Source organism: Oreochromis niloticus, linkage group LG23 (assembly GCF_001858045.2).
Source record: "Oreochromis niloticus isolate F11D_XX linkage group LG23, O_niloticus_UMD_NMBU, whole genome shotgun sequence".
Taxonomy (NCBI): Eukaryota; Metazoa; Chordata; class Actinopteri; order Cichliformes; family Cichlidae; genus Oreochromis; species Oreochromis niloticus.
Window position 1 is genome coordinate 26051564 of NC_031986.2, and position 26474 is coordinate 26078037.

At 36.7% G+C, this 26474-nt stretch overlaps 1 protein-coding gene across 1 annotated transcript; it reads right to left on the minus strand.

The window, feature by feature from the left end:
* Window positions 1-234: 234 nt before the first annotated feature.
* cd247 (CD247 molecule) lies at window positions 235-23906 on the minus strand. The gene is made up of 8 exons (XM_003457787.5): window positions 23735-23906; window positions 4876-4973; window positions 4653-4697; window positions 4435-4506; window positions 2950-2982; window positions 2767-2814; window positions 2618-2647; window positions 235-2496 (listed from the first exon to the last, which is right to left on the minus strand). Exons 1-8 carry the CDS (start codon window positions 23793-23795, stop codon window positions 2431-2433), a joined length of 453 nt encoding a protein of 150 aa, XP_003457835.1. The 5' UTR covers window positions 23796-23906; the 3' UTR covers window positions 235-2430.
* Window positions 23907-26474: the final 2568 nt, after the last annotated feature.

The following is a 26474-nucleotide window of genomic DNA, read 5'->3' on the forward strand; positions in this document are numbered from 1 at the left end:
AATCACATCATTATGAATTTTAGATTTAATGGACTTTAAGGGGATAAGTTTTTTTTTTTTCATCATAAAGTGAAAAACTAATTATAAAGGCTGTTTTTGTTCAGAGATGTGCTTTAATGTCTGTCCATCAGGTGGCAGAAGCATCCAGCATCTCATCTTCAGGTCCTCTGAAAACTCTCACGTTTATTTATTTTTTTTTATTTATGACACATTTTGAAATGAGAAAAAAAAAACTCAGAGTTTTGCAAACTTTAATAATGAAGCAAATATATTCATACAGGAACAAAATAACTGACTGCAGTACAACTTCTCAGGAAAATATCAGAGAGACATAACGTTAGAAAAAAAACAAACTTCCATGCAAACTATCTGACACATCAGATAAAATACATGAACACAGAAAACTACAAATAACTCTATACAGGACAAGGCAAAAAATATTGAAACTTAAAGCTGCAGTGCTCTTTTAAAAATTACAACTAAATCTTAGACCTGAAAAGTGTGGAAGCCCATTCATTATTGCAGAAATTTGAAACGGTAAATAATGATAATAATAAGCTTTTGAACATTTTTTAAACATTTTTGTTTCATTTATTTTACTGTTTTTATTGCTCTTTTGAAAGCTTTTTTTGTCTTTTATTGTGAACAAGACCAAATGAAGAAACATTTCAAAATACATACTTCAAATTATTACATTTTTTTCATATTTCATATCGTTTCATATTTTGCCATCACTCGTGTAATGAACATTGATTGATTCAATCCTGAGGTCTTTCTTCCTTTGCAGCTGTGATTCTCCAGATGTTACTCAAGACTTCATCATTTTTAGATGATAAATATAAAAGCAGAAATAAAACTACAGTTTTTCTGTGTTGATCTAAGTGCAGACTGAAGTTCTTTGATATCTTTTTATTTTACAACCTAATATATACATCAGTGGAAAATAACTCCTCGAGTGTCCACTGAAACGGCACCAAACTCTTTTCAGGAATATTGTGAAACATCTGTCTTCCACACCACATTAGTGTAGCTTTAAATTTTACAGATGTTCATTATTTAAGACAGACTTGGTGTTAATGGCATTTAACCATTTTTAAGGATCTTTATCACATTTGAAAGCATTTCAAAAGAAGCAAATCTCCATTTCAAATCATAAAGTAAGTTCTACATTATTTTATCTCACAAATGCACTTTGGATCAGTTTTAAAAGTGTTTCAGCCTTTTAAATCTTTAAACTGTGCTTTTAATCCACAACAAATACCCTGATATATGACTGTGTCAAATTAAACAACAATATGTAAACAAGGTACAAACTGCAGTTTGTTTGTTTACAGTTTTATACTGAGAACCAGGTCATATCATACTCAATATAGATTCAGAAATAATCATGTAAGCATTTTATATTACCTGAATATGAAAATTTATAGAGGTTGAATATGTCATATGTTCAAGCCTCTAATACCAGTTATTACATCCGACAACACCGATGATTAATCCAAAATCTAAAAATGTGTTAAAAATGTAAAAGAATTCAACATTGTTTTAATCGGGTAATCAATTAAATGATAAATCGTTGCAACTCTGATTTCCAGAACATTCCTGAATCCTGGAATTCTTGAAAACTCTCGTGAATTATTGTTTGAACTAGGAACTAATTTGATTTGTTTTTAATACAATGTGCAAAGGGTAACCTTATGTAAAAAACAAATAAATAAAAACAAATAAAAAAATAAAACAATAAGTAAAATGAATAAAAATAAAAATTGGGATTATTTGACTGTCTAGTAACTGTATAGTAATTAGTTAATAAATGTTTTATAAATCACTGTAATGTAGTTGTAAGCAGATAAAAAGATTTCATAGTACTACACAACATAATATGAATATTTGAATGAAAAACTAAGCACAAAAATGTATTTCATATTTTAAATTTGTTTTAAATTCCAGTACATGTCGTACTGTTTTTTACTATGTTGTCGTTATGGGTCTTAAATTTGCATTACAGTCAGATAGACACCAGATATTAACTGTTTATGTACTAGTATACTTCAAAATGTCAAGCTCTAAAACTACAAAAAAACTAATGTAAAAAAATAATGAAAAGTTGCATCTCAGTTGATTACTATTGAATGTGTAAAAATATTTGTAAAATATTGGACATTAAGTCATTAAAAAGACCATTTTTAAATGCACTTTGAAGTCTGATGGAAAGCAGACCTTCCAGATGTTTTGTTAAATAGAAAGTCTGAAAAAGGCTAAAATTTTCAGTCCATTTACAGACTCATTATAAACTTGGCAAACCTTTATATCTTCAAAGTAAAACAAAGATTCTCAAGCTGTTCTCAGTTGGTGTGAAAATTCCCATGAATAATTTCTGGAGCGTCTGGACGGGGCTCATCAGCGGCTCTTTGGCGGCTTGTTGGTTGCTTCTTAGCGAGGTGGAAGCGATTGCATCTGAAGGGAGTCGTAGGTGTCCCTGGTGGCCGAACTCAGACCCTAAGAGTAACCAAAATCAATCAATCGTCAGTTTTTTTTTCATTTAATCACAAAATTATATTCAAGTGATATGGTTAATTTTGATTTATCTCTTTAAAGCTAATGAAGCTTTTACACTCACCTGGTAAACCTGTTCGTTCTTTTTTGGACGCTGTAAAAATGTCAGTGTAAATAATTAGAAATCAGCTTTTCGTTGATGGAATTGAATTACGTAGACGCTAAACAAGAAGTGAGAAACTGACGATTTTGTTTCGGTCATTCATTACAAACCTTCAGAGGAAGCTCCTTATATTCTCCATCTGTGCGTTTGTTCAGGCCCTGAATTTAAAAATATAACAGGTTCAGATACGAGTTTTCTGTGTTAGTACACAAACTTCCAAGAGTTCTGTGTTTACAAAAAGTTAATAAGAATAACAATAATAATAACAATAATAATAAGATATTGCTTGTTACCGTGTACGTGGCGTCATCAGCTACCCTGCGGTTCTGTAGAAAGGAACAGAAGTCACAAGTGCAATTTTAAGTCAGGAGGTTCTAATAGAATTTAAAATAGAGAACCTCTGTTGGGTTCTTTAAGGATAACCTCTAAGAAGGAATTCAGGGTTCTTCAACAAATTTCAAGTCTTTAAGATTCCTGAGAAACCATTCTTTGGCTTTTTTTTAAACTTCTTTGGACATAATCTACGAGTTCTTAAGAATACTTCACATTTATTGTAGTTCTTGTTCAGGTGGTTTGGAGCCTGTAGTGTTTTTGAAATTGATCGGTTCTTTAAGTATTTAACAGTTTGGGGTTTTTTATTGCATTGTTCTTGTCTTGGTTCATGGTTCCTGTTTTATTTTTTAGGGAAACATGAACCCAATAAGCACAAAAACCACCGAAGAACCCAAACCACTTGTGCAAAAACTACCAAATACAGTATAAGCTCAAAGATTTTTTTTCAATTATTCTTATAATCTTCGACTTAGGTTCTTCTGAACTTCATTTGCTGAGGTTATTGTACAATTAATTGTACTACTTGCAGAAATGGTTTGGGTTCTTCAGGGGTTTTTCTTCTTCCTGATCTCTGAACAGGGTTTATTTAAGAAGTCCGTGGTTAATGAATTCTTTCGAACTTGTCCTATTCCACTTTAGTTTGTCACAGTTTCTCCCAGGTGTATGTTTGATCCATGCATTTATTCCATGTGGTTAAGAAGCATTTTAGTGTTCTTCAAACATCTTCCAGATATTGACAAGTCTTTTAAAATTACTGCAAATCAGTTGTTTTGTTGTTCTTTAGATTTGTTCTTGAGGACATATCCTAATAATTATTTTAGAGTACTCAACAACAAACTCAAGATTTTGCGTTTATTGTGGTTCTTGGTGTGGTTTAGGTTTTTCACAGGTTTGTGGTTCAGGGTTTCTTTATAAAGTATACAGTTTGAGAGTTCTTGCAGTTTGTCTCCAGTATTTTAGTTTGTCACTGTTCTTCTAATGTTCTTCCTTTAGGATTCAGGATTGTTCTTTTTACACGTGTTCTAGCAGAAGATTTGAGGCTCTGTTATTTTGTTGATCTTATCTAATTAACTACATTAAATCTCAATGCATGCTCAATCATTCAGGTAAGGAAATGGGATTAGTGACGATACGTTTCTACCACTTGAAACGCCGTGTCCATGAGGTCTTAAAGATCTGGGAATTTTGAATGAACCGGGAATTATTAAACTGTACATAACTTCAGAGAAGTTTAAGAAAAACTTTAAGGTTCTCTCAGCAACAGTCACTACTGCAGGGTGGCGATCCATGATGAAAGCAGTGTGACAACACTGAGCCTTATCCTCCAGAATCAAAAAAGTGGAATCAAACCTATAAACATTCTAAATTTGTTTTTTGTCTTTTGTATTTAAACATTTGACTTCAGTACTATAATTAGATGTGTTGTATGAGAATAGCAGACTTACTCTTCCTCGTCCACTCTCGGGGTCTCCTGTTCGCAGTGGCTCGTAAGTACCTGGATCCTGACCTTTCAGATCCTGAACAAGAACATGTTTTAATCCACATCATTCTCCTCATTAACAGTTACCCCCATTCTAATATCAGTACAATGCCAATATTCACACTTAAAATCTGTGAAAATAGGCTAACAAGCAGTTTATGGTGTTAGGTGATAGTAACTTACACTGTATAAGCCCTCCTCCTCCATCTTCGCTTTCGATTTGAAGAACTACAGAAAAATATAAACGACTGTTAATCAAAAACAGCCTTTTGTGGAGTGTGAAGTAAGAAGGCTATAGAGTCATTATTGAACAGGTCTGATTTGAATCAGAGATGAGAATTGGATTTGAATCTGGTTTTACTCCTTTGAAGAATCAGCAGTAAATATTAAAAACAAACAAACCCACCTTCTCTTTGATAAACATGCCGGTGATGATGAGGCCATAAATGCCGAGGAAGCCATCCAGGATGTAACACAGCTGAGGGTCGTACACGTTCATCGCCTCTGTGGAGATCAGAGTTCAAAGGTTAGAGGAAACACAAACTTGACTGAGTTCTGTGTTCAACTAAGAGCCCCAATAAAATGATAGTACACAATAAAAATGACTGGTAACAGTTCATAAACTGTTGTTACAACTTCTAAGCTTCTATTCAAGCTTTGAACATTGTAAAATTTTCCACATTTCACTAAAATGTAAAGAAAAATGTCTGGGCTCCTATGTGTTTTTGTTTGTGAATCCTGCGTGCCTGATAAAAGATTATTTAAAATAAAGCTATAGACGAAAAAATGTCATCATTTTGACTAAAACTGAATAAAAATAAGGTTGACAGCTACAGCAGTCGACAGCCTTTGTTTGTGCAGCGTGTCAGTGTGAAGGAGCTCGGCGGTTTCCTCAGCTGCTGCTGAGTGCTCGCTGTGGCTCATTAACTGACAGGTGTGTGTTCGTGTGTGGTTCAGTGTGGGCGTGTGTGTTTGTGTCGGTGTGTGTCTGTATAGCCGAAAGATGCAGCAGAGCCTCATCTCACATCACAGCCGCTCATTAAACATTTAAACAGGTCAGAGTCGCTCTTAAACTGCATTTCACGAGACAAAAAATACGCAAGAAAATAATTCACTGTCCATAAACCTTTGGCAACGTTTCATTTTGATTCACGTTGTTTATATAAATACAAAGAAATGTAGAAACGGTGATGAAGTTTGGCTGAATTTGCTCTATAAAGATGTGTATAGAGACACGTTTGACTAAAAGTGCACTAAATGCATTTCTACTTTGCCACGCTCCTATCCACGTAACTGACACAAGCATCAGTCATGTGATTCTTGTGGCATTCATCACCAACAGGAAAGAGAAGTGATTTATGAGAAAACACACCATAAAGAAGCATTTTCCCACCAAAGTAAATTAGAAATTTGCAGAAATTTGCCATTTGTTCTTTTAACTGTATTGCTAAACAGACAGACAAACAAGCGAGCAGTGTTTAGTTTGAAAAACCTGGTGATTACTGTTTTTGGCCAAAACTGTATGGAGGCTGTTTTCCATTTATGTATGTGGTATTATTTTAATTTCTTGTTTGGAGTGGGCTGTTGAGTTTCAGTAAAAATATGTGAGTCAGTCATGTGATTCTGGTGAGAACATATTTTCTCCAGAGAGAAAAAGGAGACGTAGCTCATGAGAAAATACGGCGAAGTTGCTGCATTTTCTTTTTTGTCAAAGTTTAGTGAACTCTGTGCATTTTCTTTGAAAAACAAGCAGCTCAATTTAATGAAGATGGAGTTTAAAACCTTCAAATTTTACACCACACTCGACAGACTTCAGATAGACAAACAGGTTAAACTCCACTCACGTACCTCTGTAATTGTTATCAAATGTTTGTTATCATAGAGCGCTGAAATGTGCTGTAAATTTGTGTTTCATGAAAAAATTCACTGTGACAATAAGGTTAATCCACCAAACACAGTTAATGTTGTAAACATTAACACCCCCCCCCCACCCCCCACACACACAAAAAACAAAAAAAACAAACAAAAGATACACACACACACACACACGCGTGCACATACACAAGATTCATTTAAAAAACAAAAGTATTAAATGAAGTTTGGCCAAGCGCATGTTGACGTGTGAGGAATCAACAGTGTCGTCAATTTGTTTTTTCTAACCCTGTAAATGAGATATATTTTTATCTTTGGTCACATTTTTTCTGAGGTTAACTGCTTCATCTGTGTGGTTTGAAGCCCTCTCCTCGTCTTTTTCTTATCTTCAGTTTCCAGGAAACGGTTTTTGCCCTTAATCAGTGATCTTATGAGCTTAGAGCCAGCATCTATCAACATCGTTTATAAAGAAACTCTGCTTTCCCATTTCTAACTGAATGGTCAGACAGAATTATGGTTTTGTGTTGAGAAACTATGAGAGAATAGTGAAAAGTCGCTTTCCTACATCACGATGGTGATGATATGAAAACATCAGCTCATAGGTGCTTAAACCGCATGCTCAAACTTTTTTTTTCTTAATCAATAAAGATAACAATTTTCAGCTGAGTGTCACTCTGTTCATCCTCATAAAGATCCACCTGAAGTTTTCTGCATCTGAAGCTGAGAGGAAGCCCACATCACAGCTGTAACGCCTCCTTTCACTGTGCGTTCCATTTCATGGTCATTTTAAGCTGACAACACGTCTGGTTAGATAAGAGCAAAGATAAACTGAAAATATACGCATCAGGAAGCCCGTGTGTGAGTGTGTGTGTGTGTGTGTATGTGTGTGAGTGTGTGTGTGTGTGTGTGTGTGTGGTCGAGGTTAGGGTTTAATCTGATGAGCACAGTACAGTTTCATGTTCAGTTTCACACACTCATATACGAGGCCTGCTTTTAAAAAGGTAAACTATATCAGTTGTATGTCTGCTGTGATGAAGTTACACTAACTACAGTCAGCGCAGGTAACCGGTTTATGCAGCTCTGCACCAGACTTCCATCAAAAAATATGCAGTTGTAGGTGGCACACACACACACACACACACACACACACACACACACACACACACACACACACACACAGTAGATCTGTATCTACTAATTTAAGTTTGAACATGGCTTATGAATTCTTTTTATAAAGTGACAGTTTAAATGCACGTGCACATGAAGTTCTCCACCGCTATGGCTTTAAAAAGAAATGTAGCTCTGTAATGAGCGTGCATAAAGTCATAATGCCAGTGGACACATGCAGGCTACATTTTTAAATAAAGACACACAAGGCTCCGATACAGAATGGCTTCAGCAAAGCCCAACAGTTATGTGTCTGATAACGTGACATCAACTACTGTCGTGCATGCAGCTCGATACCAGTATTCTTTCAAAAAATGTACAATGTAAGCTCACACACAAAGTAGATCTGTTTCAGACCTGCTTTCATAAAATCCTGCATTAAAGTTTGGACGTGCGTTGCACTTTAAATACACATGCACCACTATGGCTTTAAAAAGATGCCTCAATTTAGGTACAAAAACATGTGCGCTTACACTGAAGCTTCACTGTAAGCGCACACTTACAGGTAGCTCTAACATAAGCTTGCTTGAAGATGTCATAACGTCAGCTCGTTACAACTAAATAAAGATTTGTAAGATCTTTACAATAGTGTTTCGATAATATTACACTAATGCGGTTATACTTTCTGTACCACAACTGCTTTTTTAAAAAGTTTAAATTGAAGTTTGAATATTCATTATGTGGCTGCTAATGAAATGATAGCTGAAGAAGGTATGCACAGAAAGTTCAGCACCACACCTGCTTAAAGATGCATCAATTTAGGTGCAAAAACATGTGCCAGGCCTGCTTTTAAATAGGTAAACTCCAGTAATATACCTGTTTTGATGAAGTCACACTAACTACCGTCGTGCAAGTAGGTCACCCACCTGCCTGAAAAACGCTTCAGTTTAAGCACACACATGCAGGTAGTTCTGTAAGTGGCAGGCTTAATGCAAGATATAGTTATAAATACAGACAGACTTAAATATCTGGAAGAAATATTTAAATTGGTTTAATTTTAAACTTGCAGACAATTAGAAATACTTCATATGAGACCGTGTTCTTTAGACGTACTTTTTCAAATGTTGTTTGATCATTTTGTGTGGGGTAGTAGTTCTAGTAGCAGAGGAATTTAGGTTTTAGTAGTATATGCATGCAGGTAGTGTTCTAATAATTCAAATATGATGTGGTCACTGTGTAGACCATCTTTCCTATAAGAAATCCAGACGTCAGTGTTACCATCATTATAGGAAATTATTTTCAAATGAAAAAATAAGCATTTATGGTATGTAAGATAGCTAAAGATATCTACTTGAGAAGTGTACCTACATTGTTGAGCTTGCGTAATATTATAACATAACACAGTACCACCTTCGCTATGTCAACCCACGAGTGACTGAAAGCGGTGCTGGCAGTACTGTTCTGGTGCTCCGTTACAAAAAATCTAATGAATATATTTATGTATAATACATATAATACAGTCAGCATTATGTATGTATATGATAAACATAGTAAAACCTTTAAAAATGTGTACACATGCATACACCTCGAACATAAGTTCACATATAATCACCACAAATAGACAAAATGTTGAATAGTGAAAAAATAGTGAGTTAAAAAGTTTGCACCTTTTTTTTCATCAGTGTGTTTTTGAAGGATTTGGGACATTGCGCTGTTTAAGTTGGTGGTCAAACAAGTAATACATGATATACATAATTATGTATAATGTATAGTCAATACACTATAATGGGGTACGTTAATTTACTGAAGATCAGGATCAGGAGCTACAGTTTTATTTTATATAATTTGGACTAAAGCAGATGATTGCTTTAATTACTCCAACAGAAACTCAACGGGCCGACCCAAATAAGAAAAGTAGGCTGCGACCAGAAAGGCGTGGAAATGCATGTTTTTGGCCATAAAGTGTACTTACTCTCATCAGCTTTTACAAACTAAATTGCATTCATATATTTTTGAGAAGGACGCTTTAAAACATTATAGACAAATATGTTGTTAGAAAATGTTAAAAACTGTCTTTTCCAAATCATTTTAAGAGTCAGCGCTCGGTACATTCGGAAAATTGATAATACAAATGCAAGTGATGTATTTTCCAAGTACTGTTTTAAATATTTATACCAGTTTTGTAACTGGACATGAACCCAGGCCACGGTTCAAACATAAAATCGCATCACATATGAGCGATATTATTTCTGAAGAAGCCAACTAATATAGCTGAAATTCTTTTACGATGTGCTAAAAGTACAAGTATATTCTGAGCTCTTTAATCTGTCTTTTATTCAGTATATCAGAACAACCGTATTCATCATACAAGAACAACCGTAAGATAAAGTAAAGTAAACATATGTGTTTCATAATGTGGATTTATTGGAGGACTGAGTTTTTTTTCTTTGCATTAATATCTGATGGACATAATCGCTTACCCTTCATATGTCTAAATTCTTGTTTCTGTTAGCTGAAGTTAGTGATTACCTCCTGGTATAATAGTAAAGATCAGGACTTCATAATTCATGTAATCATCATATTTTAGTATATAAAATGCCCCCAGCTGCTCAGAACACACCTCTGTCACTTTTGCAAGTACATATGACCTTGAAAACACCGCTCTGTATAACTCAGTAAATTAGAAAAACTTGAATAATAGCTTAAAATTTTGATATTTTTAGAGGTTGTTTCTATGGTTTTTATGCCTGTTGTGTCAGTAAGAAAGGTTCAATAAAGCTTTTAAACGAGTTGCATTAAACTGCTTTATAACTAGTCCATTTGTTATTTGTTTTTACTTCTCCTAAAAGGGAAATGACAGTAAAGAAGAGGAGAACTGGAGGAGTTTCCACTGAAACTGCATTAAAAACAGTTCAAGAAACACCCGGTCTGTCTAATCTGAATGACTGACACATCAGCGGAAAGATCAGTGACATTTTTTATGTTTACACGAATTCTTCGTGACTCATCAGAAACATTCACAGACACCATTCACAAAACTGGCTTTGCAAAGTTTTCCATCACAACCTCTCGTAAGGGATCCCAACATCACAGAGTGTCCGTGAGTGCAACATCAGCAGGTTTCCTGCATCTGCTGTTCAACCACAGGATCACAACACAGCCCTGATTTGCAGTAAATGCCCTGAGCCAACATGGAAACACTCAGCTTTACTCAGCTTAACCTATAGCTTCTTACGCAATTATTGCAACATTAAAACTGTACAAGAATAAAAATAGTAGCAAAGCTTCGTGGTTAAAACAACAAAGCAATACAGATTAAAAAGTCAAGAGTCTGTTAAATACTGATGTTTTAAAAATTTCTTGCAGCATTCAGCATAACATTTTTTCTCTCCAGTTGGCAATCAGACTTTTTCTGGCCCACAAAAAACTAGTAGAATTATTTTATTTACTGCTAACTTAATCTAAAAGAATACAGAATAATTTATCAGTGTTATAAAACAGCAGAAAAACCAAAAACAATGAGAAGTAAACCTTAAGAATAAAAGAAGTGGAGTAAATACTAAGCTCTTCTTTAGACTAACCCCTGATGAATTGGCTGCTGTCGAGGTTTACAACAAATCTGCCTAATTGAAATATCAGTTTACCTGCATGCAGCGATCTTTCATTTTAGCTCCTTAATTCAGTTGCGCTGTCGCTGCGTCAAACAAACCAGCAAATGGAAGCAGCTACATCTTCTATCCACACAGTCAATCAAATCACTTTCATTGTAATAAAAGTCATTTTTATTTCAAAAGTCATATTTGCTGAAATAAAACAAATACTGACTGTAAGGATAGAAATACTAAATAGTGAAAGTTCATTTCAGTCAGTGGCCCAAACAAGGCAGTTGCCAATGAAGTTGCCCAACAAATGGCCCCGTGCCATTGATGCTGGTGAAAGCCGTCTGGTAAAAAAAAACAGTTAAGAACTTCTGTATGATTAGACTGGACAGCTGAGGTTGATTATGTTGTATTTATTGAATAGCCACACACAGATTCTTATCTTTTAAAACCACCTCTTCTCTTACAGGACATTTATATGCAGACACAAAACCATAGAAAGGCTGTGAAAGACTGGAGTCTTTATAACTCAGACAAATTAAAACGTGTTTATTTAGGCATCTAGCATTAGATCTAAGTTTTCTGAAAGCTAATTAACATAATTTACATCTTAGACGCCTACAAACAATTGCTAATGACATAAAAGAGGGTTTAAGAAAGGGCATCATATCAGAGTTTCTAATCTATTTCCACTGCACTCATTACAGAGCTCACATTAGGTTCTAAACGCATTAACCGAAGTTCTGGGAAATGAAATCTGACCAGAGAATTGGAAATCAGCTTGTGCTCAGACTCCTGCCAAGTTCAGTAGTTAGAATGAAAATCGAAGAAATGCTGAGAGGCTAAAGGGTCAGGACCATCCAAACGCTCTTCTAAAGAAATTAGACTCAACCCAAAGCTGTTTCTATGTGGTTTGGATGCTGAGGGATACAATTAGAATTAAAACTTGACCCCAATGAAAAAAGACAAATAACGTCAAGTTTCCACCAGAAAGAAAAGCGATCGTTAAAGAAAATAGGGGTGTTAGAGGGTCTGGATCTACTTTAAAGGAAATTTGAAGAACTGTTTGTCATAAACAGGTTTCATTTGAATGGTTGTACATTTTTAGATGTTTGCTGTGTCTTTTCAGAGTGAACTTTGTGACTGGATTGCCGTGCACTTGATATGAGTGAGAGATTGCTGTTGGTTTGTTTTGTCGGTACTGTTGGAAATAAATATGACAGTAAAATCCAAGCGAAGCTAAAACAGAGCAGATTACTGTGGCCTGACACTCGGCAACTCCATGTACTCCCACGGCCGCATGACCACACAGAGATGAAGTTTTCAGATTACCAACAACCTGGCACGCTGGACCTATCACAGGGTTGCAGTGACATATATTTTGCCTCCGACAGCTGATAAAGGTGATATGTGATACGTGTAGGTGTTCAGCAGAACAGAGGCCCAGGGGGAAGATCGTGTGGACTGTTTGTGCTCGATGCAGATGATATCGCAGCCTTGAGGTCTTGACCTGCAGGTCCTCAGACCGGTTTCTCAGGCAGGAAATCCACTAACACAATCTGTACACCTCCATTTTACTTCTACTGTACATTACACAGGGTTTTTTCTGCATGCACAAAAGAATGGTGTCCCTTAAAGATGTTCTGGCCTTCGCCCAAACGAAACTTGAGCAATAAAGACAACTTTGTTTCTCTAATGGGCAGAAATAACAGGAAACGGCTCCTAAATTTGAACGATTACACTTCAACATTAACGTCAGCTCGGCTTTTTGAAATGTTTTTTTACAGCATGGGTTGAGACATTTAATCCACTTTTACTTTGTTTTATTAAATTTAGCTCATAATTCTACTCTATAGAATATGTCTGTGACGGTTCTCAGTCATCCAGGTCATGGTAGTCTAAAGAGCTTGGAAAGAAAAGCGTCTTAAAGAAGTCCACATGCTTTTCTTTCCAAGCTCTTTAGACTACTCTATAGAACCACTTTGTTGTATTAACCCTTTCATGCATAGTGGTCACTACAGTGGACAGCTATTCAAAGGCTGTTTGTATTTGCGTCAGTGTTGATGGTGTACTTGCACATAAACCACGACACTGGACACTGATGTGGCACTCCATACCCTGCCACCCACCCCAAAGGTGATGTTGTCCACCTAAGTGGACATGCAAAAAACTATTTGAAAAATACATGTTTAAAAATGAAGTTCAAAAAACCTTTTTTCATGCCTAAAGATGAATAAAAATACTTAAGAAAAAACCGATTGAGGTTGTCATGAAAGGGTTAAAGTCTGATTTTTACAGTTTATTTTATTTTATTTCCCTTTTTCTCTTTATTTTCTCCATCTAATGAGCTGTTTTTTCATGTTATATTTGCTTTCTGTGGGATAGGCTCCAGCTCTCCTGCAACCCTGTATCACACAAACAGAAGAAGATGGATGGAGCAATGGGATCAATATTTAGCATCTCAGCATTTCTTGTCTTACCAAAAGGCAATTTTGAGCAGGAAGGTCCTATTATTTTTTATTATTGTTGTTTTATGAGTTATTTCTTTTTTTCATGCAACATTGAGGAGCTAAAACCTCTTAAAATGAATCTTTAGTGCAAACAGAAAAGTAGAAACACAATGTTTGGCTGGTTTTTCGTGACTCATTGACAGACTTATTTGGAAGCTGTTAAATTTAGACTTATCTTCATTTATGCCGGAACAGAAATTAAAACGTGAAATGAACATTTACAGTAAAGAGCAGTGAGGAGGTGGAAAAATCAGTTTTGCTCTGACGTTACAGCGTGTCATGTGTAGATGTCTGATAGCAGATCAGACTTCTGTTAGGATTCATTCATTCTCAGATGGCTGCTTCTCTGCCTGCGAAACAGTTCAGACTGGGTAAAAGGTTTGAGCCATATTACAGCGCTGGTTGTGTTGACAGACGCGAGACTTCAAACACTCTGAGAGCAGCGACAGTTTCCTGAATGAAAGTAGAGAGATGAAGAGGCCGAGGTCGCCTTTAAAAATCCAGCTTGTCGCTTTTAGCAAAAAGGATGTCGTTTCTAGGAGACCTGAAGAGCATGTGACGCGATGTAGTTAATGCTCAAAGAAAAGGGCGTGGCCCGAGTGCTGTCAATCAAAGATAAGGTGCATGTTGTAAGATTACGTCTCTTCCTAAGGCTTCCTGTATGCTCTCTGAAATAAATGATCTTCACCAGATAAGAGTCATGTTTCCATCCACATGATTTCGATTTAAGCAGAAACTACAATTACTGCCTTTGGGTTTTATATGTCACCCAGTCTTTGCTGCTCTTTCCACTGTTGTTTTTTTTTTCATTGTTACTGCAAAGTTGAGGAGGCTAAACCCGAAAATCTCCTCACAGTGTATCGTTTACATTCATGCCTGTTGACTCATTTCTATTACCTCCAGAAATGAGGTGTTCAGGTGTTCCCCTGAAAAAATGAAACCAGAGAAACCCGGTCAGATTTGTATTTGTCTCCAGGCAGAGAAACTTCACTCTCAGGAGTTTATAGTTGAAACAAAGTTACATTTGTTTGTTTAGAAATGATCACATTTTCATTTACAGATCAAAATCATCACCTTTGAGCTTCCTGTACAGCAGCACTGCCTAGTTTTAGCCTACAAGACACAGTTAAACTGGCTGGCTCTGGGGGTTAAAATTTGTGTTCAATTGTGAGTTTGGGCTTCAAACTTATGATAAAAGAACACAATCAGAGCAAACAGCTATGGCACCACTTTCAAAAAACCCAGACTCATTAACTGTTTAATTCAACTCAAGCCAAGACAACAGAATTAGAGCCTCCAGTCAACAAAATCAATCAATCAAGGAGTTAAAAATCCTTCCAAAGGCTGACGTACGGACCCCTGCCTGCACCTCTCAAAACTTGTTTCCACAAATCGTTCTATATCTAACTGGTTCTACACATTTCCATTAAACAAAGACCAGGTACCAGCACAGAAGCACAAAGCTGTCCAAATTTGCAGCCATCATTGTTAGTTGCCATGGGAGGCACTAACCTCATTGACTGGTAGATGCGGGCCACAGATTCTGCCCACCTTAACTCCCTTCTAATTTAGTTACCCCCAGTTGTGTTCCATTATGCCACGTAAAGAGAAAACGGCAAAACATTAACACCACAAAAAGAGATGTCAAATGCCTAGTGTGAAAGAGAGTGAGAGCCCCTCGACTCCTCTCCACCAAAGAATAATCCATAAATAACTTAACAGCTGTTGTAATTAAAGTAACACACAGTTTAAGAAAGAAATATATACGCATGTGATTGAGATAATAGCCAACTTGCTTGAAAGCAAGTTATACTCTAATGAGTATATTCACTGAATCAAAGCATATTTCTGCACTGCAGCTGAATGGCTCAGGTTATGTGGGTCACTGTAGGGTGTGGCAGGCAGGTTCAGGTTTGCTTAAGAAAAAGGAAAGGGGACAGTTTTGAAAAAAAAAAAAGAAAGAAATATTCAAGGCAAAATATTCAAATAACATCCAAAGATTCGTTCATTCTTCCTCCAGATTTTGTGATGAGCAAACAGATCCTCTTGAAGATTAGTTGTTAGCTGTGTTTGTCCTTGCGAGAGCGGTTTTGCAGTCAAGTGATCATACCCCACAAAGTCAACATAATTTTCTTTTCAGTTTTCAGTTGCATGACATTTTAAGCTAATCTGCTCTTTAAAAAAACCCAAACAAACAGTTGAATAAATGCACATCATATAGTGTTGGGCCGACTCCAATAGGTAACGCTGAGCGTTTTATGAGATCTCAGTGCATTGTAACTGCCAACAACTAAATTCTAATTGGTTAATGCTTAAAGGGGCATCAATATAGGAAGCGATTTACTCGACATGTGTCAGTTTGCCACTGACAGTTGGTAACTAATAGACATTACAGGCTCCAGTTGCGTGACAACCCCCTAACATATTTACCACCTTCACTGATAGTGGTAATCACTTCAACTGCTTGCCTTGAAGTTAAGAAAGGTCAGGACCTGCCCACTTTGAGTCCTTTATTTTTCCCCATTGCTGCTTGAAGTTGCCAAATGTCATTTCTATAGTGCTGGTCCCTCTGTGGATACCCCTTACGCCCAAATGATGCTTGTACAAAATTTAAACAAATTCCTTTAAGGTGTTTCTGAGATTTTGCCTTAATCTGAAAAAAAGACAATATAATATTTCAGTCTACACAAAGCAGAGAAAAGCTCGGCTAAAGTGAATTAAAAGCAAAATGCACCAAAGGCCAATGGGAACTTCTGCATTTTGCATTCCTGGATTTACAACAATCAGAAAATAATTACTTCCCGTTTTATCTGCTTATCCCACAAGCCATGGAAATCTGGATAAGGACATCCAAATAAAAAATCCACCTTTATATTAATGATGCTGTTATTTATACATGTGATTCTCTCTCTAAACTGTAGCAAGTACAAGAACTTCGGACTGAAGTTAAAACTGTTAAAACTGGTTCCAAATGCCCACAAAACAAAGTTCAGTGTAAAAAAGTGCACTTGCAAAATCATTTAAGCATATGAATAGTTAAGATGCTTTTCTCTGTGTATACATTGATAAAATACAGAATGGAGTTTATTGTAGGGATAAATTAAATTTTTTATGCCAAGTCACTCTGCCACAATAATTATGTCTCCCCATGTTTTCATTTCTTTTAATTATCTTAATTGTACAGCACCTTGTTGTTTTAAATGTGCTATATAAATAAATTTGACTTTGACTTTGACAAGTAAAAATCTGCGTAAGCTACTTTCCTGCCTGCTACTGATTATAGTGATACACACTTTTAAGGACCTTTTATCAAGTGTGCTATGCATTTCTAAGGTTCGTTACAAACATGAACCCTTCATTATGATTTGGTGAGTTGGCATTGACTACTCACTGAAATACCTGTAAAGCGAATATGGGTTAACTTCCAGCTCGCTGTCTGTATTTCAGCTCAGATAGTTACTATCTTGAAGTCTCAGATGTAATGCACTCAAGGTTTTGAATGATGTGGGTAAAACTCCACCTTGGACAAGGAACAATTTGCAGATAGGTCTGTGGTAAATTGACTGGTTCTTATATAGCACTTTTCTATTCTGCCTGAGCTCTTAAGGTTCTTTATACAACAAGCTTCACACTCCAACAGATGCATCTCGCCCAAGAACATTTGGCATACAGACAGGAGCAGCCAGGGATCAAACCACCAACCTTCCAATTAATGGCCACTGCTGTTTCATTGTTTTGGTTGCATTTACAACAGCTCTCTGTGGTAAAGAAGATTTCGATGCCAATGAGACCTACTTGTTAAAGGCATTTAAAAACCAAGGCAGTTAGATGCTCACAGCTTGAGAAACCCTGAACTGTACTTGCAAACATGCTGCTGTGGTGTCAGAGTTGGCAGTTTGCATCTGAACACCTGAACGAATCGAGGACATCTCACCGCTCTCTCTTATATATGTATGCTGAGTTGTTTTGGTTTTTTTTTCACCTCTACTCTGTGCTCATTGTCTCACTTTGGGCCTAGAAAGTACACCAGTAAAAATAGGCTGAGCATCTGCTTAGTATAGCCGTTTTGTTTGAGTTGCATTTTCTGTCATCTTTTGCACTTCTTTTAAACCTTCTGTTGAACCGGGGTGTTTCCTTAGCGGGGGCTGAGAGTTGCGCCTTGTGCAGCTCTCTGGCCACCACATCGAGCCAAGGTACAGCTCAGTTAGGGAAACACGCTTTTGACAGCTAAAGAAACCACAAAGCTGCTTCCTGAAGTGGGGGTCTTTACTTTTTGTGGTCAGTTATTTCTCTTGAACTACAAAACACAACTACACTGGCACCTTCAGACCTCAGACACTTACAAGGAGGACTATTTCAAGCTTGAAGCCTGTTTGTATTGTTATTAAATCATCTTTTAATGGTCTAAACTTACTTTAGAAGTAAATGGAAATGGAAAAATACTAATCCAAGAGGCACCTAACCAACCCATGCAAACTAATATGGATATTGTAAGTCTTTCAATTTTAATTCATTAAAATGACAATAAAAAATCCCTTTAAAAAGTCTGATACATACAGTTGACTCTACACCTTCTCTTTTAATAATATTTCAGAGCTGCCAACATGTTGGTGTATTTAAATCATTACATCAAAAAAGACCCTCTCGTCTCCGTTTAAATATACGCTAATAGGGTTGAGATGCTATTTGAGAAGTCATTGAAACTGAATGGTGTTTATTTTGCGCAAACCACACAAAGTATTAACACTACACCTTTGGACATAACGTCGGTTACTGTGGGCGCTTATAGCTCTGATACTGCTCTGTAAAATATCTTGTAGGCCAGACGAGGCCCAATTGTCACAATACGACTTACATAAGGTAGACTTGTGGCTGCTTTGCAGCATGCAGACTTACTGTCTGAGGGCCCAAGAAAAAAAACTGCCCAATTGCCAACAGAAAACTGCACATATGAGCTAATCGTCTGATGCTAATGTAACATGTAATGCACCTCGGTCATTATATTTTAATGCTGTTTTTTTTATGTAAAGCTCACGAAGTGCATTAATCTGGGCAACTCTGAGTACTGTAAGCAAATGCTTTGCTTACAAAGCTGTAAGCAGCTCTGCCCCACTGTTAGAGCACACCTGGCGTCTGGCCTTTATAAGGTCCTGTGGTGTAGCCCAAACACCCAGAAAGTCCCATAGAAAATCTTTCATCCTATCATGTTTGACTAGAGCAAGTTTGGATTATTACACATTTAATGTCGAATGAAGCTGAGAGATAGGAGTTATTCAGGAAACAGAAACCACAGGTTTTACACAGCTGCACTTCATATCATTGCTGAATCTTGATTTTGCCCCTTATCTGGAAAAGAGGGCCTTCATTTCTCGGTTTAAACATACAATAAAAAGTTTCAGATGCCAAACGGATGTCATCATAATTTATTGCTGTTTATTATCCAATCTGGCTGCTCGCGGCATCTAGAGCTCAATTACGGTACTAGAAAACATTTTGTGTGCCAGATGTTGTCTAAATTTCACAACTCTGTTAGGCCTTCATTGGGTAAAACTGTGGCTCCTTGAATCAGGCAGACAAAACCATATGTGGCCCAAAAACCAGTTTCACATGCGGACCACATTTGGCTTGGTCCAGGAAATTGCTCAAAAGTCCATTTTATTATTTTTAAACAGGCCGTGCATGTGATGAACAGCACTAATACTGGTTAGACAGCAGTTATTCAGGAAACTGTAGCCACAAGTGTTAAAAAGCTGAAGTTCATGACTTCTCTAAATCTTACATTTTGCTCCTTATATCAAAATGAAGAGCCTCATTCCTCAGTTTGAACATTTGAGGTCCTAGTTAAACCTTTCTCGTTCATGTCATCAAAACTAAATGCTGTTTACTTTGGATAAAGTTCACAAAGTGCATTCAAATCACGATAGCAGACAGATTTAGGCCTAATTTGCTAATCACTTTTAGCACTTTTAGCACAGTTTGGCACTTATGTGTGCCAGATGTGGCCCAAATGTAATAACAAACTGGACATTGAGCCTATATAAGGTGTTACTGTGGTCTGTCTGTGTTGTCGTTTAAGAGTAATACTACATGTTTAATCTAAATTAAAGCTGAAAAGCAGTAGTTCTTCAGGAAATAGAAGCCGCAAGTTTTAAACGGCAGCAGTTTATGCCTTTATTTTAATTCTGAAACGTAATCTTTCGCCCCTAACTTACAAAGAAGACACTGATTTCTTGAGTTGAACATATATTAAAAAGTAGCCCTTCCTTGGTCATGCTATTATAACGTAATGATGTTTATGTCTTGTAACTCACACAAAGTGCATTTAAATCATGATAGCAGACACATTTAGCAATAATCTGGGATACTTTGGTCACTTATACCAAAGTTAGGCGTGGATGTGTGCCAGATACGGTCCAAATATCAAAATACTGGACACTAAGCCAGCATAAGGTGGTGCTGTGGTCTGGGTGTGTCTTTCTTGAAGTGTGATTTTTATCTGACATTAAAGCTGAGAGACAGCAGCTATTCAGGAAGTATAAGCTGCAAGTCTTAAACGGCTACGCGCCATGCCTTTATTTTAACTCTAAAATTAAATTTTTGTCCCCTAACTTACAAAAACGACCCTCATTTCTCACTTCAGAGGTGTACTTAGCCATTTAATAACCATGTCAGCCAAATACAAAAGTCTAATTCTCATTACAACATGTGAACTGAGCAGTTTTAATGCTTACTGTACGAATTAAGGATGTGTTTAGTGAAGAAAATGCTTTGTTTAACGAGCATGATTTTATGTGTTAAGTAATGCCTTTATCGTGCCGCAATATAGCGCTTATTAAGGAAGCACTGAAGCCACAAGTGTTGAACTACACGTCTCATGGTGCTGCTGCACAAACTTCATTTTTTTATAAAAACCAAAGCGACAAACGTGATTTCTGAAAATTGAGCTATAAATGTTCCCTTCTACTTTTAGCTTTTATTCTCAACTTTATTTGCTCATCGGAGGAAGGTGATGGTAAAGTGATTTTTATCTGTGTTACTATATTCTTGAAATGGCTCTAAAGTGTGAAAATGTATTGCTGCCTGTGGTGTACCAACCTGTAAAATGGAGGAACTCTCCATTTTCTAGCCCTTTGTCTTTGTTAGAATCAAACATCTACACATATATATTTACACCCCACAGTTTGAGGAACTACTTCGTTTAGTTTTCCTAAACTGTTTCTATTCTTTTATTCGGGTCCAGGAAACACGTGATCGAATTGGTCCCTTATTTTAAATGAGCATGATCTGCCTACACCGGATTAGCGATCAATATTTAGACGACTTAAATTTGTTTTTGACTGTTTAATTTGTTATTTAATGCCCTAAACTTTGATTTAGGGCTATTTTTGGCTTTGCACTACATTTGTGATCATCCAAACTAGCATTAAATGTCTGAAAATGTAAATGTTTTAAACTGAGCTTGAAATGGTCTAATGGTCTAAATGGTATCCAATGCTTTCAATTGTAGTTGGTTTAAACTGGATTTCCTGTGGTCTAAACTGGTACTTAAGTTAAAAAAAAAAAAGCTTTTTGTTTAACTGTTTTCTTTTTAATCTTTGAGACCGCTTTTAATACTTAGCTTTGGCGCACACTTATCAGCTTTAAACTAATCTATTAAAGCGCTAAACAGGTCATTTCATAGTCTAGACTGGCTTTGGATCTTGAATGGTTTGAACTGGATTTCTGTCTAAACTGGTACTGACGCTGAAAACCGCTGCTGGTTTAAGTTCTTTTTTTCTAATTGTTGAGACTTGTATTAAGACTGGTACATTAACGTTCTAAACTGGTCATTTGATGGTCTAGACAGTTGTCTATGGCACTAGACCGTGGATGACCTACATTAGAATTTGATAATGAAAGGCCAGTGTTAATGCTTTCAAGGCTCTCATCACTTCTGTGCCTTACTGGTCCTCTGGGTCCCAACAAACTTGTTCCCTAAAGTCCGCGCCGAGTTTGGAAGAAATGCTTTTAGTATTTGTGCTCCAAACACCTGAAAGTCTTTACAGTGTTTCCAGAATGTCATTTTTTGGTAAGTCTTAGTGAAATTAAATTTATGATTACCAACCTTGTACTTCTATGTCTATCTAAATCGGCTCCATTATCTAGATTTATTTCTATATTGTTTTATTTATTGCTCACCCCCCCTCCCCCCCTTTTTTTTTTTACTCTCAAAAAGAGTTCAAGCTCAAGTATATTAAATCAACTTAATACCCTAAATAAACTGGAGGTCTGATTATGTAAACTCTAAACATTTACTTTACGTAAACGCCTGTGAAAGGCTACGTGAAATGGTCTCAACTGGTATGCAATGCTTTTAATTGTTTCCTGTGATCAATACTGGTACAACCAGTGAAAAATGTTTTTTGATCAAAAATTTTTCCATTTTATTTGTTTCAGTTTATATTTAACCAGTTGAATTTTGACACACTTTATTTTTAGCTTTACACTTGTATGTTATTGATCTAACTGGCCATTTGATGGTCTAGACCAGCATCTATGGCTCCAGGCCTTAGTTTAAGATAATCGGTATATTTTATTTTATACAACTTTTAATGGGAAACTATCACTTCTGTGCTTGACGGGCCCTCTGCATCCCTACAAACCTGGTCCCTAAAGTTCGCACTGAGTTTAGAAGAAAATGCTTTTATGTTTTGTACTCCAAACGACCTGGAAGTCTTTGACAGGGCCTTCAAAAATGAATCCTGTGGTAACTCTTGTTCAATTTAATTTTACGATTATTTGTATATTAATTCATTTATTGGGTTTGAGTTGTACTTTAAGCGCTGAAGATATTTTGATTCCAAAATTTACTTTAAAGTTTGGGTGGCTTGAACTGGACTTTTGATAGTCTAAACTTGGCTTTAAAGCTTGACAATGTAATTGCTTTAATCTGGCCTTAAAGTGGGCTCAACTGGTATGTAATGTCTTCAATTATAGTTGGTTGATTTTTTTATAGTGTATTCTGGTATGTAACTCTGCAAACTAGATGCGGATAACCTTTTGGGTTATTTTTTCACGAGTGTAAGACATAAACCTGTTGTTGAGTGAGACTGTACATTTGTTACATTGAGTTTTGCCCAACTTCAGTTCAGATGTGTCGTGACATGAGTTTGATTAACTTGATTAAACTTCTACCAAAGAAGTCTATGAATATAAAAGTCTATATTTATAATAAAGTCAGAGTTTAAACAAACTGGAAGGAAAGATTAACGCATTATGTGTCATTTTTACACCTCGACAGCATGCACGAACTGATTAGTCGACGTCCGGATGTAGATGTTAGCCGATAGCTTAGCTATCAGGTTCAAGTTACATAATAAACTTTTTCTTCTGAGTATAAAAAGTCATTTAAAAAAAAAAACAGAGGGGTCAGATATCTTATTTATTTAGGCAATGATGGGCCTTTTTTTAAAGGTAATCTACGCAGATTAGCTTGCGTGATAATCGGATGCATCGACACCAGAACATTTCTGATTTATAGTGTTGGCTAGCTAATGGCACTGTAGTTTTTAAATGTAAAATTGGTCATTAGATGACAAAAATTTTCTTTTTACCCCTAAAATAATGACAGAAATCTGAATTTTGTTTGGTTGTGTCGAGACGAACACGATACAGAATCCAACATGGCTACCAGAATTCTCCACTACAGGCATGTTCAGCTTAAGATTTTCTGCTGCTTGAAAACATTTTAAATCTGTTTTATGTAGATGCTGTTCTGTTAGATATGTGGGGTTATTTATGTAGAAGACACACATCTATGCAAGTAAAGTTGGTATTTTGTTTTAATTTTCAGATTCGTTTGAGGGTTAGCACTTTGTTTGTCGATTAAGAAAACTGATTTAATGCATTGAATTGTGACTGCTCTGAAAATTCAACCATATCCTACTGACAATCGCTTCATGACTGAGACTATAATATTTTTTCTTAGCTTCTGCAAAATCAGCATTTAAAAAACAATAAAGCTAGCAGGATTAAACCCAAGTTTAGGTCTGATTTCGTATCATGTTTCTGCTAATCATAAACTATTTTTAAAAACCTGTCTTAACTTTTGTCTTGCTTTCAGAAGGGAAGTGATGCCTCTGCAACGCTTCTATTTCAAATCTATTTGTAGAACTGCAAAGTGTGTTCGGGGTCTTACCAGCCGGGGAGACCATTGAGGCGAGGACCAGCAGGCCAGATATCCACATCTGGAGCGCCATCCCGAACCAATATCCCCAGACAACGTTGTTTCTTCAAACTGGTTTCAGCGATGAAATGAGATGACTGAACTACACTTGTATCTTCCTTCTCTGTTGCCTCGATGTGGAACAGGAAGTGGTGAGGAGCTGCTGTGCCAGGTGACACTCAGCGACACACTTACATCAACTTTTCTCCCACACATGAACACACTCTGTAGCACACATGGAAAAACAAATTCAGCCTCTTCTTTTGCCAGCTATTCATGCTCTTGATGTTTAGACGGTTATGTAACTGAGAGTAAATCCTTTAAAATAAATCTGAAGCACTCTTTGTTTAAATTATTTACATCACCCTTTTTCTTTTAACGGCTGCTTTTCAATGCTAGAGGCTGTGTAGATTGGTTTCACTTACAGGTTGTCACTTTTGAGTGCAAACTCAAGACATTTTAATGTGCTGGGTACTAAACCATGACCTTTATTTTATCTTAGTCAAGTGGTTTTAGTCCCCAACCCAAATCAAACAGCAAGTAAAAACTAAGCAGCACAAACTGTGGTTTCCTGATGGTCTCTCTGCCACCACTACTTTGTCAGGACTTTTACCCAGGATTTAGTCAAGTACCACAACTAGTGCAATCAACAACTGTGTTCATAAAAATTGACACAACATCTACACTTGACATGTACAGCCAGTGAAATGTATTTCAAAATCACTACCTCAAACCGTAAAGTTCCCTTCATATATAAAAAGATTCACTTGCAGCTGGCAATAGGACTGGATGGCAGGAGGACACGACTGTCTGGTCAATAGTTGATTATAGTTAAATTTCAAGGCTTGGTTTGATTAGATAACTTTCCAATTTATTTACCCCCAGCTTATATCAAGCACCAATATCCTTTGCTCCCATTGGTAGTTATTTCAGTCCAATTGTGCTATTTGTGTCAAAGCTGAGAGAAGTTCAAGTCGAGACTTGCCCACTCAATAATGCTAACAGTTAATTTGCCTGGATTTAAAATGTCTATGGTGGCAGTGTTGATGCTAGTCTTCCTTGGCATCATATCTGGTTAAAAGAATCAAAACGGTGACTGCCAAAGTGCTCAACTTGAGGTCTCAGAATAAAACCTCAATAAAGCTGTGGGACTCAAGCAAACCACAGTGAGAGCCATTATCCACAAATCCGCTAAAACATGGAACAGCAGTGAACTTTCCCAGGAGTGGCTGGCCGACCAAAGTTATCCCAAGAGGACAGTGACAATTCATCCAAGAGGTCACAAAAGACCCCAGGTGGCTTAATGGTTTATGAAAAAACAAAACAAAAAACAAAATTAAGACTTTGGAGTGGCCTAGTCAAAATCCTGACCTCAATCTGATTGAGACGCTGTCGCATGACCTTTCATGTGCTGGTGTTGATGCATTCATGCTCGAAAATGCTCCAGTGTGGCTGAATTGCAACAATTGCAAAGATACTGGGCCAAAATTCCTCCACAGCGCTGTAAAAGACTCATTGAAAAGTATCCCAAAAAGTTGATTGCATTTGTTGCTGTTAAGCTAGTAGGTTTAGGAGGCAATCACTTTTTCTTACAGGGCCAATGATAAATACTTTAATTTAGAAACTGCATTTTGTGTTAACTCGTGTTATCTTTGTCTAATATTTACATTTGTTTGATGATCTGAAACATTTAAGTATGACAAACATACAAAAAAAATAGGAAACCAGGAAGGGGGCAAACACTTTTGTACAACACTGCATGTGGAAATGTATGGTCTACGGTCAGGAAAGCAACGCCAAAGTACATCTCATTATTGGAGATGTCAACACTAGTGGTAGAGACAGTGTTTTTTGGCTGGATCTATCAAATTAGTAGTTGCTTTCATCGCTTGCATCTGACGACTCCACCTCTTTGGGCTGTTGGGTTGTCAATTGTCTTTCAGTTTTCTGTTGCAGGTGCATAGTGGGTGTAGTGAGTTGTCAGTGACTTGGAAGGCCTGTATTCCCAAGTATAAAAGGACATTCTGGGAGAAGAACAGCTTATTTTCATGTCTACCCAAACAACATTTCACTCACCACGCTGGCAAACATGCCAATACGACTGACTCACTGACTGACACAGCTCATGGTTTTTCCTTCGATAACTTTATTTCGTTTTGTAAATTTCAAATGAAAAACGTGGGGTTTTTACTTGACTGATGGCATCACCTCAGAATTATTTGTCCAGTTGTGACAGACCAAAACTGAAAACTTGAAGTCAGAGCTGCCCACTTTACTTTCAAAAGGGGCTGTCACTAATCAGCCAAAGAATATTGTGTTATCTGGGACGTCATTGCCAGTAGTTGAGCCAAATATCTTTTATAGAGGCGACCATTAAGCATCCATCATGTTCAGGTCAACGCAGAATAGGCCCAGGGTTCTTAAAGTATGACCAGTAGGTCAATGGTGGCCCTCAGCAACAGTTTCAACTCTGATCTAGCCTCCATAGCTTATGAGTTCTTCCAAACACTAACAAATACAGCTGCTGTCAAGAACTCAACAACATAACCCACCGTTCTCACCGGTTCATAGGATAATTATAATCTATATAGTGGATATAAGAGCTCTAGGAGAATCTGTTGTCCTCTGAATGCTGAATGTTTTTTAAAATATACGTCTTGGTGATGGTGTTAAAACCATGAGTGATAGGTAAGTGGTAGATATGGCCAAAAAA

What these genes read in the sequence shown, in the direction of transcription:
- cd247 (XM_003457787.5), bottom strand. Translation starts at nt 23,795, where the DNA reads ATGGCGCTCCAGATGTGGATATCTGGCCTGCTGGTCCTCGCCTCAATG. An exon ending in CCGAGAGTGGACGAGGAAGA is followed by an intron (nt 2,983 to 4,434) that starts GTAAGTCTGCTA and finishes TCCTTTCTACAG; the next exon opens with AACCGCAGGGTAGCTGATGA. An exon ending in ATAAGGAGCTTCCTCTGAAG is followed by an intron (nt 2,648 to 2,766) that starts GTTTGTAATGAA and finishes ACATTTTTACAG; the next exon opens with CGTCCAAAAAAGAACGAACA.